The 18,283-nt window shown below is 38.1% G+C and overlaps 1 protein-coding gene across 1 annotated transcript; it reads left to right on the forward strand.

The window, feature by feature from the left end:
* Positions 1-7,279: 7,279 nt before the first annotated feature.
* nt5dc2 (5'-nucleotidase domain containing 2) lies at positions 7,280-17,212 on the forward strand. The gene is made up of 14 exons (XM_046871756.1): positions 7,280-7,713; positions 8,311-8,495; positions 8,919-8,993; positions 9,079-9,134; positions 9,556-9,649; positions 10,005-10,133; positions 11,036-11,096; positions 12,668-12,770; positions 12,906-13,007; positions 13,168-13,249; positions 14,266-14,352; positions 14,543-14,683; positions 15,130-15,194; positions 16,123-17,212. Exons 1-14 carry the CDS (start codon positions 7,395-7,397, stop codon positions 16,382-16,384), a joined length of 1,761 nt encoding a protein of 586 aa, XP_046727712.1. The 5' UTR covers positions 7,280-7,394; the 3' UTR covers positions 16,385-17,212.
* Positions 17,213-18,283: the final 1,071 nt, after the last annotated feature.

The raw sequence follows: 18,283 nt of genomic DNA on the forward strand, positions 1-18,283 counted from the left end.
ACAGCATAAAAAAAACTTTTACTGTTGCTACTTGCAGTTATGCTAAATATATTATTAAGTGATTTGAGGTCAGAGCTAACGATGTGCTTACACCACTATATGTACTATAGCTTTTATAATTACGTTTCTAGAAAAGCCAATGTTCATACAAGTGTAAAGGAGGGGACAGAACTGACGTGAAATGTGTATAATCTTTTTAAAATATAAAAACTACTCATGTCTAATGATTCATCTTAAATTTCTTTACCTTAATGATCATGTAAAACCTTTATAGTGCACTATACAGTGGGTAGAAAATGAATATACTCACAGTATGCAATATGTAACTATCAAACTGAAAAGCAATACACCCACTTTGCTATAGTGTTCCTTAAACCAGGGGTGCGCACACTTTTTCCACATGCGAGCTACTTATAAAAATGACTGTCATAATGATCTACCTACTATAAAAATGCTTAAATAAATATTTTTTAATGTCATGTGATCCACCCACACTACCTTTGCGATCGACGTATTGGGCACCCCTGCCTTAAACAGTCTAAGGAATAACCAATTTCAAGGTTACATACATTCTCCATTTTTTAACATCTGTGTGCATTTAAAGTAATTTATTTGGAAGCTTGAATAAAAATATATGTATATTTTGGCAGCAGTATAGGAAAGAATGCAGAATGGCTCCACATCAGGTTAGGCAAATATAGAATGATTTCCAAGGCTTCGAAAAAAAAATACACCTAATGCCACCCACAGTCTGCCATAATCTGTCTGTTCATCAAAACTAAATAACTGGGAATCACCTGGTCAAAAAGACCATGGGAACAACAGTTTGGATCTTCAGGACTGCATGTTGGAATGGCAAGAAGAAAGCAATTTTCTAAAAAGATCTATCTTTAGTCCTGTTTGAAGTTTGCACAGACACCTGAAAGGTACTATAACCAACATTCAGAAGCTTTTGTTTAGGAACTATTTTGCTATTACCAAAGCATGATTCTGGTGGGAAGCATGGTCATGGAAGCATAATGTGACGGGTATGTTTCTCATCAGCAGGGACTGGTGAGCTTTTTAGGATTGTGGAGAGGTATAGGTTCAAGGAGATTCTGGGGATGGACCTAATGAAATGCAAGATGTTTGAAAATAGTATATAGCCGAAGCTTTGTGAAGTTGGTTGATAAGGCTCACATTTTAGAATGGTCTTACCTAAATTAAACTAAAAAAACACTATTTCCAAAAGTATTGGGTCACCTAGTATGGTATGTGATTTTTGAGCATTGCATCCCACATTTAGTCTCAATTTGCTTTAATAATTCCCTCCACTCTTCTGGGAAAATGTTGCACTAGATTTTGGAGTGTGCTTATGGATATTTGTGTTCACCAGTCACCAGGGTATTATGAAAGGCAGGTACTGATGTAGGTGAGGAGGTCTGGGTTGCAGTCAGCGTTCCAATATATCCCAAAGGTGTTCAGTAGGGATGAGATCAGAGCTCTATAGCAGGCCACTCAAGATCTTTCCCTCCAAAGCATGTAAACCATATACTCAAGGAGCTCACTTTGTGCACAGGGGCATTGCCATGCTGAAACAGGTTTGGATTTTGAAGTTCAAGCAAAATGTTATTATAGCGCATCTAAAGACGTCCAAAACAACTTAGTGCCTCCAGCTTTGTGGTAACAGTTTGGAAAAGAATATCCAAAAGGTCAGGTGAACCAATACTTTTGGAACTATAGTGTATATGTAATGGATATGCAAACCTAAGCTTTTCCAGATTGAACAGTTTTGCAAAATGGAGTAGGAATAAATTTCCAAAAAAAAAAAAAAATAATAATGTTAGTTCTAATTAATACCTAATGTGCCTCTGGCAAGTACTGACTCTCATGGGTGATTCTTTTTCAAATAAAAATGAACCTGCGGGATACATTCAGCACGCTGTATTGTTCAAAGGATCATATATAAATAACTTTTTTTTCCAGTTCAAATTTAGAGTGAATAGGTGAGTATATATGGATATATATCCATGATATATTACTTTTTTATAGTTTTCTTTTTTAAATGAACAGTCTTTTTATAAAAAATAATGGCTAATTTACTTTAATTAGCTTAAACAATCAAATATTACATGGTGGTGTGTGAGGAGAAAGGAAGCATACATGGTTCAGTGCTCACAGAACTAAAGTACTTTCATGTGCAACAGTTTCTGAATTGATTCATTGCTCTAAGCTCATGAATAGCTCAGTTTGTATGCGGTTAATGGCACCTTGCAGGCATTTTAATGATCATGCTCACAGACATTACTCTGTGTGCTCAGGTCAGATGTGCTCATTTTTGAAAGATACATAGAAACATACAAATATATATGGTTTGAGAACTTACAATGACATACAGTGTGGCTTTAATAATTTAGTTTTTTTATGAACATAACCTAGTCTTCTTAAGACCATATGATTGTTTTTATGTAGCCAAGGCATGATATGCTTACAGCAACAGTGCACAATACAGTAAAACACAATGTTTTATTAATCATATGGCAGTAATACCATATCATATATTACTCAACAATTATATGGACAATTATAAAGAACTAACTTATAGGCAATATTCATAACTTTTATAGCTTGCACATTCTTTTCTATAACCTTACCACTTTATCTGTGTAAAGCTGCTTTGAGACTATGTCGATTGTAAAAAGTGCTATACAAATAAAATTGAATTTGAAAAAAAATAAATAAATAAAAATGGGAATTTTTAATCATTTTTCCAGAAACGCATTTGTGAGGTCAGACTCTGATGTTGGACGAGAAGACCTGGATCGCAGTCTCTGCTCTAATTAATCCCAAAGGTGTTCTGTAGGGTTGTGCAGACCAGTCAAGTTCTTCCACACCAAACTCACTCATCCATGTCTTTACGGATCTTGCTTTGTGCACTGGTGCACAGTACTGTTGGAACAGGAATGGGCTGTCTCCAAACTGTTCCAACAAAGTTGGAAGCATGAAATTGTCCAAAATGTCTTGGTATGCTGAAACATTAACCTTTCCTTTCACTGGAACTAAGGGGTCGAGCCCAACACCTGGAAAACATCTCCACATCATAATCCCCCCTCCACCAAACTTTACACTCAGACAAGAACCGTTCTGGACAGTGAAGTGTGATTCGTTACTCCAGAGAACACATCTCCACTGCTCTAGAGTCCAGTGGCGGCATGCTTTACACCACTGCATCCGATGCTTTGCATTGCATTTGGTGATGTAAGGCTCGGATGCAGCTGCTTGACCATGGAAACCCATTCCATGTAGCTCTCAATGCATTGTTCTTGAGCTAATCTGAAGGCTACACAAAGTTAGGGGTCTGTAGCTATTGACTTTGTAGAAAGTTGGCCACCGCTTTGTACTATTTGTCTCAGCATCCGCTGACCCGCTCTGTGATTTTACGTGGCCTACTACTTCGTGGCTGATTTACTGTCATTCCCCAATAATTTCTGCTTTGTTAAAATACATTTACATTTACATTTGTGGCATTTAGCAGACGCCCTTATCCAGAGCGACGTACAAAAGTGCTTTGAGTCTCTAGTATTGAATAAATCTACACTGGTACGCAAGATTACAAACTTAATATAAATATAACTCGAATTCTACAAACTTGGAAAGTGCTAATTTAGGTATTTCAGGAAGAGGTAGGTGTTCAGTCGTCGTTTGAAGATAGTCAGGGACTCTGCTGTACAGACATCTAGGGGAAGTTCATTCCACCACCTCGGTGCCAGAACAGAGAAGAGCCTTGAAGTGTACTTACCTCTCATTCTGAGAGAAGGAGGTACCAGTCGAGCAGTGCTGGAGGATCTCAGACAGCGTGGTGCAGTGCGAGATGTGATGAGGTCACTGAGGTAAGATGGTGCTGGTCCATTTTTGGCCTTGTAGGCAAGCATCAGTGTTTTGAATCTGATACGTGCAGCTACTGGAAGCCAGTGAAGGGAGCGCAGCAGTGGGGTGGTGTGGGAAAACTTGGGCTGATTGAACACAAGTCGTGCAGCTGCGTTTTGGATCATTTGCAGTGGAGGAATAGCGTTCAGGGGAAGACCTGCCAGCAGAGAGTTGCAGTAGTCAAGTCTTGAAATGACAAGAGACTGAACAAGCATCTGGGCAGCCTGTATGGACAGAAATTGTCGAATCCTTCGGATGTTATAGAGAAGAAATCGACAAGAACGAGCAACATTAGCGACATGTGGGAAAAAAGACAGTTCATTGTCCATAGTTACCCCAAGGTTACGAGCAGTGGCTGAAGGGGAGAGCAGAGAGTCATGAAGTGTTATTTGGAGATCTTGACCTGGAGATGAATCACCTGGGATGATCAGCAGTTCTGTTTTGCTGGGGTTGAGTTTTAGTTGGTGAGCACTCATCCATAAAGATATGTCTGACAAGCATGCTGAGATCCGGCGGAAGCTGTGGTGTCTGATGGAGGGAAAGAAAAGATGAGTTGAGTGTCATCTGCATAGCAGTGATAAGAAAACCCATGTGAGGATATGACTTCACCAATGGAGTGGGTATAGAGGGAGAAAAGGAGGGGACCAAGTACAGAGCCTTGTGGGACACCAGTGGTGAGTCTGCACGGGGCAGATGTGGATCCCCTCCATGTTACCTGGTATGAGCGACCTTCCAGGTAGGAAGCAAACCATTTCCATGCTGTTCCGCAGATACCAAGGCTCTTGAGGGTTGACAAAAGTGTCTTGTGGTTGACTGTGTCAAATGCTGCTGAAAGGTCCAGGAAGATAAGTACAGATGACAGCTTGGCTGACCGAGCAGCATGCAGTTTCTCAGAAACAGCCAAAAGGGCCGTCTCTGTGGAATGTGCCGCTTTGAACCCAGACTGGTTCGGATCATGGAGGTTGTTCTGTGAGAATACCACTAACAGTTGACTGTGGAATATTCAGTAGCAAGGAAATTTCATGACTGGACTTATTGCACAAGTAGCGGTACCATGCTGGAATTAAATGAGCTCCTGAGAGCGACTCATTCTTTCCCAAATGTTTGTAAAAGCGGTCTACATGCCCAGATGCTTGATTTTATACACCTGTAACAATGGAAGTGATTGGAACATCTGAATTCACTGGTTAGGATGGGTGAGTGAATACTTTTGCCAATATATTGTATGTTGTAAACTGAGGAACTTAAATTCATCCTTATATAATGGGATGCATTACATAAGGTAATGGTTTTAAACATGTAATGGTTTTAAAGATATGCTTAATAATTAACTTTTTAAAATTTAATAACATCCTGCAAAGTTCTATTAACACCACAGAAATCATGGGTTTAATAATTTAGCCAATTTACCAGTGGTCAAGTCAAGTCAAGAAGCTTTTATTGTCATTTCAACCAAATATAGCTGACGCAGTACACCGGGAAATTAAGCAACGTTTCTCCAGAACCCTGGTGCTACATTTACCAACATAAAGCTACATCACAGAAAACACAGAGCTAAGGACTAGTAAGTGTCCTCCCCATATAAAGTGCATCCTGTGCAACCTGGTGCAAACAGTGCAAGACAACACAAGACAGTGTAGGACAAATACACAAAACACAAAATAGCGCCACCAGTAAACCTGTTGTATATTGCACACTGCGGTGTGTGTAAAAGAGTACTGAGTACAGGAGTGAACATTGTAACGTGTGAGCATTGAACATTTGTGGTACCACAAACAGTGACAGAAGGAAATAACTGACTTTAGTGATTATTACTATTAGGAATTTGAGCATTATAAAAAAAAAGTGAGAAAATGTCTTTACAGCAAGTATATGCATATAATATTGTTGGTATTCTGCCTGCAGCTGCAAAAATGGAGTCCAAAGATATTCAACAGTCTATTTTGGTGTGGAAATGTTTTTGTTTTGAAAACTTTCACTGAACTACACCCAGTTTTTTATCGTACACTGATCTAATCGGATACATTCTTTTTTTGTTTGTTTGTTTTTTTTTTACATGTACGTTTGGTACACTGAAAAACGTTTATGTTTATTTAATTCAGCCTGCCCCAGTGGCTGTTTTTGATCATTACCTATTGGTGTGGAATAATATTATTAATAATACTGCATGGTAGCAGTCGAGTGCATTTATTTCTGACTTAAGCATGCCTTAAGCATTTTTTTTTTTTATTAAACCCCACTGTTGGTTTTTACTGCAGAGCAACACAACAAATGACTGACTTGTGAAACCTGATCAATAATGTAAAACAATGAAAGTTGTGTATTGCATTTCATTATTAACCACTCCTATAATTGTTTTGCTCCAGAAACCAATTCACACTGGGAAATGTATGCAGCAGAGTGGATTTCGTTTTAAGGTGGATAATACTTATAACTTAAATGTATTCAGCATGTATTACTATTGCTGGTTGTTTTTTATTGAAGTTGTAAAAACGAGGTAATGGAGGCTTTGTTTTTAAGTGTGGCACACTGTCCACATTTATGTACTGCAGTAAAAAAAAAAAATTCATAATAAAGGATGTGAGGTTAGAAAGCGTGTGAAGCTCTTTGGGGTGCATTGATGAGCAAACACCAAATGCAGTATTTAATTATGAAGAAATGACTATTTTGAATAAAACGATCTGAAAGTAGATACAAAAAATAAAATGTAGAGATATTACTCAATGAGGTGTCAGTGTGATATATATCCTGATCACGTCGATCAGTAAAGCAAATTGTTTTGTTTGAATTTTCGTTAGGTTGTTGCTCTGTGTTGGGGCGCTGGCTGTCTCACACCTTTGTTCTCTGGGTGAGAATTGGCGTGCAAGTTCATTCATGTTTGATCGAATGTCAGCTGCCTATTAAAAGGCCCCTGAACCGAGTGTTTTATTTATTTATTTATTTATTTTTATACTCTCTGCTCCCCCAAAATCTATAATCACAAAGGGACTCCTGATTTCACATCTTTCGCAGTGTAACTACTTGTTTCTATCTGCTTCCGAATCTGCTAACAGAACTAACAGGAACACGAAGAACCCGACGATAACAGAGCACACAAAGCGCGTATGTTTTCGTCACGTAGCACATGAAGGCTGGAGCGACTGTCAATCATACACAGCTTTGACCAATCACGTAGCTTAAACCGAGGCTCACGTTACCACATCTGCCACGTATTGGCTGAACTGGCACAGAAACCCGTTTTCCTCTGGGAAGTAAACCCCTTACTCATCGAAAACGTGTTCTCCACGCCCAGTGGCTGGGCTGAACGTCAATCACAATCACGCCCTCACAGGATTGGTTCGTAGTCCGAGGTTAACGCCTACTTTATCTTTTCGGGCGCAGCTGCTGCCTCAAATGTACACAGTGTACAAAACAGAGCAGGACAGCGTGGTAAACAAGCTCGGCGTTGGAGAGTAGCGCCGTACGTATAGCTGTGGGAAACAAAAAAAATGTCGAAAGGACGACTGTTTGGCGTAGGCTGTCGCTTGTTGCGGAAAAGTAGCGGTGCAGGACTAAAAAACCCCGTCGCTTTCTGCGCCAGCTTTGCAACGAGTTCGAGCAAAAACGAGCAGAAATGCTGCACAGAAGGACAAAAGTGTGCAACCAACTCCGTATCCGCTCCGCTCAGGCACCACCACGCCAGTGGAAAAGCCAAGGCAGAGGAATCTTTTACTAAATCCGGGAGGTCTTTTTCATCCACCGCGCCACAGATCGACCACAAAACTTACTTATGGGCGAGATACAACGAGATGAAGCGCCTGGTGCACGGTAAGTCTGCGGGAAAAATGCTGTTTGCGCGACGCTCTTGCGACAGCACGCTCGGGGAAAAGCGGAATAACAGAGGCGTTGCAGATTCCTATTATTAAACATGATGGACTGTGAATTGTGGGCAGTGTAACACGGTTAAACCTGGTTATTATTTTTTTCAGTCTTTGTAATTATAACTGTCAGTCCTAAGACTTATGGCCTAAATGACTCCAACCCTAAACAGGGCTCCGATGTCGGATCCCCCTCAGGCCCTTTCGGTTTTAAAACAAAATTTGCGTGCCATAAACATAAAAACCAACAGAAAATACTTGTGTTTATTGCTGAAAAGTAAACTCGAGATCAGGGGTGTAACCACGCCAAAGGATCCTAATAGAGCAGTCGTATCTCTTATCCAGTCTAGTTTATTTACATTAAGCACCCATATCCTTTCCTGCAGCAGAGTTTATTTATAACACACAAATGGATGTTGCCTGCAGCAGGACAAAATCAGATTCCACTCAGAAGAACTGGGTCATTGTTGCCATGTGATTCTGGTATGATCCAAGCTAACATGATCATTTCGTTTCATGTCTCTTTTCCACCTTTTTTCTTCTTCAGATTTAATTCCTCCAGGAGTGTGCAACCTTCTAAACCCCTCCACCATCTATGCCAACAATGAGGTGAACCTTGACGAAGTGGACATCTATGGATTCGATTATGATTATACACTGGCCCTCTACTCAAATGCTCTTGATGAGATGATCTACAACAAAGCCAGAGAGTTTCTCATAGAGCACTACAAGGTCTGTTTTTAGAAAAAGTACTTCTGGTGTATTTTTCCTAAAAGTCTCAACTTGCCCAAGGTTGAGTCATTTGCAAAAGAGTGCTATCCAACTTTATATTCACAAACTCTTTTATGACCTGGCAAAAAGTGTAATTGGAATAAAAATACCTTAAAAAAAAAAGTAATAAAATAAAAAAGATGCCGAATTTACCTTATTCATAGTTACAAAACGATGGCAGAATGCATATATAATCACAGTTCAACTTCTTGTATCTTTACTTGGGTTTTTAAAATTTTAAAGTAAAACTTCTTTGCATATACCGTGCTTACTTTTTTCATAATTAACTTTGTAATGATTTGTAGTTTAGAAAATCATTGTGTATGTATGTGTTGATAGTGGGACCTGTCATGACTGACATTCTCAACTCTTTTTCTTGTGTAGTATCCTCAAGGGATCGGCAAGTACAAATACATCCCCAACTTTGCAGCTCGAGGTCTTCATTATGATATCCAGAAGGTATGTTCTAATAAAACAATGTAAAATACAACAGTATGTCTTTACTTATGTCCAGTGACTGACTGTGGTTTATTTCTCTCTGTAGGGACTGCTGATGAAAATAGATGCTTTCCATTATATTCAGCTAGGCACTGTGTATAGGTAAGTTTTACATTTATATTTTTTTGGCTATTTGTCTCATTATCACGTTGAAACGGGGGATGTGTTAATTTGTTGGATTTCCTGCCAACTGTCTGACCTCCAGTAACAATATCGAAACAATTTTCTCATGATTGGCACCAATCTGTTTTGAGATTACTTAATAAATAAACTAATAAAGTTAGTGCGTTCATTTTTCTCAACCGTGATATAAGCAGAACTTCTGTACTTTGTACATATTGCATTTTGTTTGTTTAAAGCTGCTACTAAAAGGTGAGCCAAGAAGAACGTTCTGAAATGTTGCATAATGTGAAGCGAAAACGTGTCAGTTAATTTTTTTTTATTAATTTAATTATTTTTTTTAACTATTTAATCATAAATTGAAAGAAAATTCAGATCCCTAATTTAGATGATTTTCTCAAAGGGGTCTGAAGCCTGTTCCAGATGATGAGGTCATGCAGTTGTATGGCGGTTCTAATCACATCCCTCTTCACCAAGTCAGCGGCTTCTATGGAAAGGTTAATTTTTACTTCTTGTTTATTACCCATTTGGAAAGATTAAGTATGACACAATTTTGGTTCATGAGGTATTTATTGAAGATATTTTCACATACCTCCCAGTGTATGTGTGACAAATTTTATTTATATATTTATTTTTTCAATAAATTGGTGTATTTAATACTTTATTATTATCGTTATTATATATATTTTTTTATTAAAGCAGCCATTTTTTCTACAGTTATTTTTTAAGGTTTTATTTTAACAAATAAAATGAATAATATTACACTGGGTAAAAAGTGTGGTCTGTTGTTCCCTCTGTGTGATCTCACCCCAGGTTTCTTTGTAATGGAATTGTTTTGTGTGTGTTTGTCAGGGACCCAAGATGAAGCAGTTCATGGATGTGTTTTCCATCCCAGAGATGACGCTTTTGGCTTCTGTTAATGACTATTTTATCTCCAATGACATAGAATATGATCCAGAGCACCTCTACAAAGACGTGTCTGTAAGTGCACCCCAACGCTACACAAGTCAACAAATTATGTTTGTGCAACATAATTGAGCTTAAACAAAAATTCTTAAGTCTTTTGTGAAAGTTTTTTAATTTTATTTTTACAAGGCTGACCATATTTGTTTATGCAATATTTGCAAATGTATTCAGACATATAAACATATAAATAAAATTTTATTATAAACATTTTGGCTATATATATATATATATATATATATATATATATATATATATATATATATATATATATATATATATATATATATATAAATATAAATATAATTTATTATTTTATACGAAACTGCTATTTGTTCAGCCAAGCAAAACCAGACCTTGCGGAATTTGGTTTCAGGGTGGTTGTTTTGTTGCTGCTCAATTCTCAGCTAGCTCTTGATGAAGTCTTTTCTTTGTAGTTCCCCCATCCCCCCTTCTTACTGATGGGTTTCCTCTTGTTCCCATTGAGCAAAAGTGAGCAGAAACAAGTTGTGCTGAATTGTCCTTATGCTGTTCACACTTGCTAGACTCAGTCACCAAAGTGCATTTAGATTAACTGACAAAATCTCTATTCTCAGTAGAAAAATGTCTGTTGCAATCTCTTAATCAGTACATGTAGAAAAGAAAATGTTATGTTATGTTTGCAGTGTATACACAAGTCTAGAACTCACAGTACTGGTCACGCCTAACTGGAAATGTGTCAAAGGTTGATCTGAAGCAGCCCATGTTTTTTTGGAAAGATATATTGGGAGGTGCAGGGAAGGAGAAAAATGCTTGCTGTGTTTTCTATTCAGGAGCTAAGTCTGTGGCAGACCAATTGTCAGTCTGTGACCGTCTACAGAGCTTTGTCATGATATCATGCTGCTATTGTGAACACTGACACGTCGACTTTGTTTTCACAGGACGCTGTTGGTATGGTGCATATTAAGGGATACATGTACAAGTGGATAATGCAGGACTTGGGTAAGAGCTCAGTGTTTTCTTTTTACAGGCAATTGCAGATTTATCTTTTGTTACTCAGGACTTGCACGTCAGCATTCTTACTTCTGCTGATGTCATATTCAGCACACTTATACTCCTCATACTTGTGGCTTAAGCAAGCCCAGAATTTCCTCTGCAATATTTGCCCATTAATACAAACTTTATTTTGTCTTTAAAATAATGATCCATATAATGAAGTCTTTCTCATGTAGATGTTTTAAATAAGAAAGTGTGTATGCAAATTTGCTATTGTGCCAATATTTATGGATATTTTGCCAAAATGGTAATTTGCTATTCTGCCAATTGAATTTGCATATAGGCATTATCAGCTGACACTGTGGAGGAATTGATTTATTATTTAAACCTCAGCACAAGCAGTTGGGCCGAATCCCAAATGGCTTCCTGTTAAGCAACCACAGAATGGCATTGTATTTCTTGCATAGTGCGTTACACTTGTGGTGTTGAAAAATGTGCACCTCTCAACTTTGAGAAAGGACTATTTATGCTTATTTTCAGAGTTAATTATTGAACTTTATACTGTATTGCCTGTAAATGATTGGCTCTAATTGGCCAGGAGATGTTGATTTTCTTTAATTACAGGTTTATATTAACCTGCGCATTCTATGTTAATGTTTGTATAGGAAGATCTAAATGACAGGAAATTAAAGATTTACGTACATTTACAATTCAGATTGGTCAACAGTGTGAGCTAAAGGTGTTCCTTAAAATTTCTGCTGCAGGCAATGCGTCATATTCTGCTTTGTGGTTTCATAGAAAAGAGAGAAATGGGGAAGCTGTTGGGGGAACTTATTTTGCAGACATTAAAACTAACCGTGATTCTTACATAGTGCCAATCAATATTGTGGAAATGTATAGCCATATAACTGAATATAGTATGTAGCAGTTGTGTTTTGTGCTTTAAATCATGCATTTACTTTATTGCTACTGGTATTAGCATATACATTAGATATGCTAGTCAGGTAAAGTTTAAGATAGTAGATTGAGTTCACAGCTAGCCTATTACACTGAAATATACAGGGCATTTTCCGCTTCTTATTATGTAGGGACTATTTCGTGAAATAATCTAAATAAAAATTGTTTTTGTGCACATTTATTGGCAGAAAAGGTTTTAATAGTATTAAAATATTATGTTTGCCACTATCAGGCCGGGAACCTTTGCAGAATGTTGAGCTAATATAAATTGGATGTTTTCACTGAGCAGTTCTAACAAACTGTCTGTAGCCATTTAGTTGTGTGAATAACGTTAGCTTTTTATTTTGTATGTTGGCAATGCTGTGAATTCTGTGGTGATTTTATTAATGATGTATTTAGAACTTTGTGGTCATGAGAGTTGTTCTTGTACTAATCAGGTTTGTCCTTCTGTGTCTGGAAACTCCATGTAACCTTTCTTATCTCTCATTTTAACATTTTACAAACGTATGCTCCGACTACCACCAGTGAATCATGAGTTGAAATGGTGACTGATACACAAAATGTTATAACTGCGATTGCTTATAACATTATATTATTTCCGCCCATTTTTCTCTCTCCAGAGAAATATATCCTCAGAGGAGACGAGACCTATGCAGTGCTGCATCGCCTAGCCAGTCATGGGAAGAAGCTTTTCCTTATAACCAACAGCCCCTTCAGCTTTGTGTGAGTTTTGAAGAGAAGCATTGCGAGGCAGCGTGTGCATACATGTAGCTTTACTGAGCATTATCGAGAAGATGTAATTCAGTCCTGTTACTTGTTTCTGTCCTTAATTATTTAATATTCTTAAACCTTTTCCAGAGACAAAGGCATGAAGTACATGGTTGGAAAAGATTGGAGGGACTTCTTTGATGTTGTCATTGTTCAAGCTGACAAGCCACACTTTTTTAATGATTGTGTGAAGTAAGTCTTCCGCCAGTAACATTTTCCAAATCTCAACTTGCTAGAAAAAAATGGGTTGCCATGAAGTTATTAGACTGATGGGTGCATCGTGAGTGATCACCATGTCAATATCTGTCATTGTCTTGTGTAATTTGACTAATGGGTTTATTCTTCTTTCTAGACCTTTTAGGCGACTGGACAATAATGGAGTCCTTCAGTGGGACAAAATCAAGAGTTTGGAAAAAGGGCAGATTTACAAACAGGTATGGCACTCTCACAAAAAGATTTTGTTATGACCTGCTTTAAAGCCACGAATTTTGTGTAAATTGAGCAGCCCGTTGTTGCATGTGTTATTCATTTAAACATATTCGCTAATCCCTGGCAGTCTGCACTGTTAACCTGCCTTCTAAAATATTTTTTATGTACAGTCATTTTTTGATTCGAGTTTGTCATTTTATGACCAGTCCAAATCAAGAATTATTTATGCATAACAACGAAATCTCTTTGCTCATTAATGCGTATGACTTTCTCTATCATGAGGCAGTCAGGAACCTCTGTAGTGAAGTCTAGTTCCCATATTGGTCCTGCATAACCTCAAGCCTGACTAATGACCCTGATTTAGAAAAAGTTCTAAAAGCAGCTTCCAACACTGACTATAAATCTGTTTAACCTACTTCAGAAGAGTTACTTTTGTGTCCATTATGCACAAGTTCCTTTAACTAACTTGAAACCAAAGGGATTTGGTGGTCTGGTGATCTCCAAATGCTGCCCACTGACTGTTTACTTGCTGTGAGAATGACCTCTTCTTGCTCCCTGCTCATAGGTCTTGCTTTGTTGTTGTGAATTGTGACATCTTGGCCGATACTTCAGCCAACATTTACTAAAGACGTATAAGAACGTTCTGAAACCGTGTCAGTTTAAATGCATGTTGGGTGTATTTGTTAAAGTTTTTACAAGCCTGGGCACATTGACACCCCTCCTTTAAACTCTTTGTTGAGAACATCCAAATTCCTTTGTGGGAGGAAAATAACAGACTGGCCTGAAACCAGCCCCCAGCACTCTTTGAACTGCTGGCTTTTATTGGGGTATTGGCCTGAGCCAGCGAACTGTGGGTTGCTGTGTCATTAGCAGGGGGGTCTGGCAAAGTAGTTTCCACATCAGTTCTAATTTCTAAATGCGCAGTACAATAAATGAAAGTGTCAAACACTCAAAGAGCCAGGCTTATCCTTAGCAGGCAAGTGTTTGGGACACTTAAACATTTGTTTCTCTTTTTTTGCAGGGTAACCTTGTAGATTTTCTGAGGCTGACAGGCTGGCGAGGCTCCAGTGTGCTTTATTTTGGGGACCACCTTTACAGCGACTTGGCGGTGAGTCCTTCTTCTTTGTATTCCCCTCCACTAGCTAGGCTTTTTTTTTTTTTTTTTTTTAAGTGTCCCATTATGGTTTCCTTTTGCTTCTTTTTATTATTATTTTCCATTCTCCAAATAGACTTATAGATGCTCCCCTAAGGTATCATATACTGAAAAATTCTATCCATTGTAATATTAATGTGTGTAGGACCTGATGCTGCGCCATGGGTGGAGGACCGGTGCCATTGTTCCTGAGCTGGAGATGGAGACAAAAGTTGTAAACACTGAGCAGTATGCACAGAGTCTTACATGGCTCCAGGCTCTCACTGGCCTTCTGGAGCGCATGCAGGTACAAACTATACTGCAGTCAATATGTGATATTTTCCATTCCATTTTCACAACTAATGACCGTGACTGTCATTGCTCATAACACAGTGATGTCAAACACTTTAAACACATTCATTTCCTTATAAAGGCATTAGTATAACTGGCCTAATGGATTTTTTTAATTGTACTTTTATCCAAAAAACCTTATTCAGTTATAACCTTTTTAAATTCACTACCCATTTCAATAGTTTTGTTATACAGTTTCCAATAGCATTAGTGTTAGTTGTATGGCATCTTGAAATAATACATTCCCTGGCAGACAACCAGTCCTGACTGAGCTTCCAGTGCAAATGTTCTGTAACCTTTCACCTGTTTAAAAAAAGTTCTGTTTTTAGGCTCCCTATCCCTCTCTTGAAGAATCATGTTTGTAGAGTTTATTTTAATTCGTAGTCTTTACATGTATTCCAGATGTATCGTGATCCAGAGTCCAAAAAAGTGATTGAAGAATGGCTGAAAGAGAGAGAAGAGTTTCGGTGAGTCAACTGAAATGTGTGCAGGAAGAAATCTGACTAGGCAATAGCAGAGTCACTAGAGTTCTAGCAAATGTGAGAAAAAAGCCAGATTGATTATGATTCACTGCTTTATGCTTTTTTTCCCCACTGATTTATGATAAACTTTTATAGGTCTGTGCTCTCTCTCTCTCTCTCTCTCTCTCTCTCTTTTTTTTTTTTTCCTCCCCTCTCAGATATTTACAAGCTGGTCTTGTACTAATGATTCTGTTTTTTTTTTAATGGGATAATAATATATATAATAGAAAACAAGAAGGTAACTGTGGTTTGGCCAGTAACAAGGAACTGCTTGAGATTGTAGTCAGCTGAACTACCTTTATCTGTAGTTTAATATGCTGTACAGCATCTAATGTGGTCCAGACTACAGACTGGACAGTCATTTCTGTAAATTGTTATTTATTATCAGTTTGATCAATTTAGCAGTTAGCATTGATCTGTCGAATCTGTCAACAAACAGTTGGGTTTTTCACTCTAGCTGCTAGCAGTGTTGAAACTTCTGCTTTATTGTGGTTTAGTGATGTGAACATGTTTGGGACTGTCATTAACACTGTTTTTCTTTTTACATTTTTTGTTATTTCTCCTGAGGTTGTACATGCTTTGAACCACATCTTACCCAGTTTGGTGGGGGGGTGGGTGTGTATGTGTGGATAGATATTAAACCTTCTATACTTAAAGAGAAAAACCTCAAAAGTGCTCTTTTGTACTTTGCTTAAAATGAAAATGGGCTTTTCTGAAAATCACATAACTGCAGTTTAAATATACAAGCATTTATTTTATTTTTTATAATTATTTACTTATGTATGCATATGTTCTTCATTTAGGGATTTTTTTTTTGTATGCATTTTTTTCCCCCTAACATTTTCACAATTTATTTATTTAAAATTTTTTACAGGGCTGTCACCAAAAATTTGTTCAACCCACAGTTTGGCAGCATCTTCCGTACATGCCACAATCCTACCTACTTTTCTCGCCGATTATGCCGTTTTTCGGACCTTTACATGGCTTCCATTAGCTGCCTTCTGAACTATGATCTCTCGTACACGTTCTACCCACGTCGCACACCTTTGCAGCACGAGGCACCCCTCTGGATGGACCAACTTTGCACTGGGTGCATGAAGACCCCTTTCCTGGAGGAGATGGCCCACATACGCTAAACCATTTGCTGCACACGCTGTCCAATGACGCACAAATTTAAACCAACTTGCCATGTTACAAACTGTCATGTTATTCAGGGTCAATTTTTGGATGGGTGCATTGCAAAAACATCTCATTAAAATGATCGCCTTCCCTGAAATCAAGACTTCAACCCCAACTGCTAGGCAACCAAGCAATCAAAACCAGCCTCTACTGGGGTTCACCTTGTATTTTAAAGTGCTGATCTTTATGGGAGTATTATTTTGCTTTTTCTGTTTGATCATGTATCCTGATCATAACTGCACCATCTGCTGGAACATCTGTTACACTGCATTTTTAGCGTTTACAAGGAAGGGAAGCGGAAAACTCATGTTTGGCTTGTGACGCACAATTATATTCAGTTTTTTTTTTTTTAAGTAAGTTCTTTACAATGGCATTGACTGCCTGTTTTATTTTTCTGTTCTGCAAGGTACAAATGTTACAATGCATGCTTTCAGCTTGCTTTTTGTTTGTCAGGTAAAAGTAAGAGAAGCGCACAGAGGTGATGTATAGAGTGTATTTCCCTACACTTTAGTGTTTTGTACTTTTTACCCTCAAACCATGATGTACTTATTGTCAGGGATTCTGTGGACTGTTTCATTCTGGACAATTTTTGTTACCCATGATTTTTCTTGGGCCCCAATGTCCACTAAAGGCTCCCTTGGGACATCCTTGTTTATAGTATTAATTTGTTGTTTTGATCATTCTTAAGTCTTATCATTGGTTCGTCAAACTAACCAATTAAAATAGCAGATCCCATCTATTAGCTTTTCTCTACTACTCTGAATAATAAAGAGAATTTGCTACTACTTTGTCTTGTGTAATTATTTTTATATAGCTCGGGTAAGGAAGGCACAACAATGCCTGTACTTCTTGAGGAGTCTTAAAAAAGCTCCTCTGTCCTCAGGGATTCCAACGAGTTTCTACCACTGCATCAGCGAGAGCATCCTGACTAACTCCATCACTGTATGGTATGGAGACTCCACTTCGTGTGAACGTGCAAAGGGTGGTCAGAATTGCCCACCACATTCCTGGCACCCAACTATCTGCCATTGAGCACCTTCTCCACAGCAGATGTCTGTGCAGAGCTCACAACTTCAAGAGCTCTTCACATCCCAGTCACAAACTGTTTAACCTTCCACCAAGAAGGTTCAGGGACAGCTTTTTTCCATCTACTAGCCCACTAATTAACTCTACACTACACTGTTAGATCACTGTATAAAACACTGTGTGGGTGTGTGTGTAGATAGACAGATAGATAGTAGACTTGTTTATTCATCTTGCATGTTTTTCAATGTCATAACTTTCTACTTATTTCTTTACAACAGTCTGCACATTTATCACTGCCATAGCCTTTAAATTTATTAACTATATTTAATAACATATTGACATGCTGTACATATATTTTTCTGCACTTGAATTTGGACAATTGCTACTTTTTGTACATCTGGTAGATGCTAGAATGCATTTTGTTGCTGTGCACCTGTACTATTATCTATCTATCTATCTATGCATGCATGCTCTTAACAGCTTTTTTTTTTTTTAAGTTCTTCGCCAAACGTCCAAACGTGGCAACAGCTGAATAAATTCATGCAGATACAGGTCGAGTTTTAGTTAACATTCATGTCAAACATCAGAATGATGAAATTCTTTGGTCTCAGTGATCTTTGACATGGCCTGGTATGTTTCCAATCTTCAGCTGCTTAGTTTCTCTGTATCTGTGCCCACTGTAGTCTCAGATTTCTCTTTCTAGCCTGCAGTGGTATGCTGCTGCTATAAACCATCTGCCTCAAGACTGAGAAGAGTTTCAACATGCTGTTTTGCTCACTGTTGTAAAGAGGGATTGTTTCACCGTTGTCTCCGCCATTTTACATTTTTGC

This window comes from Silurus meridionalis, chromosome 17 (assembly GCF_014805685.1).
Source record: "Silurus meridionalis isolate SWU-2019-XX chromosome 17, ASM1480568v1, whole genome shotgun sequence".
Classification (NCBI taxonomy): Eukaryota; Metazoa; Chordata; class Actinopteri; order Siluriformes; family Siluridae; genus Silurus; species Silurus meridionalis.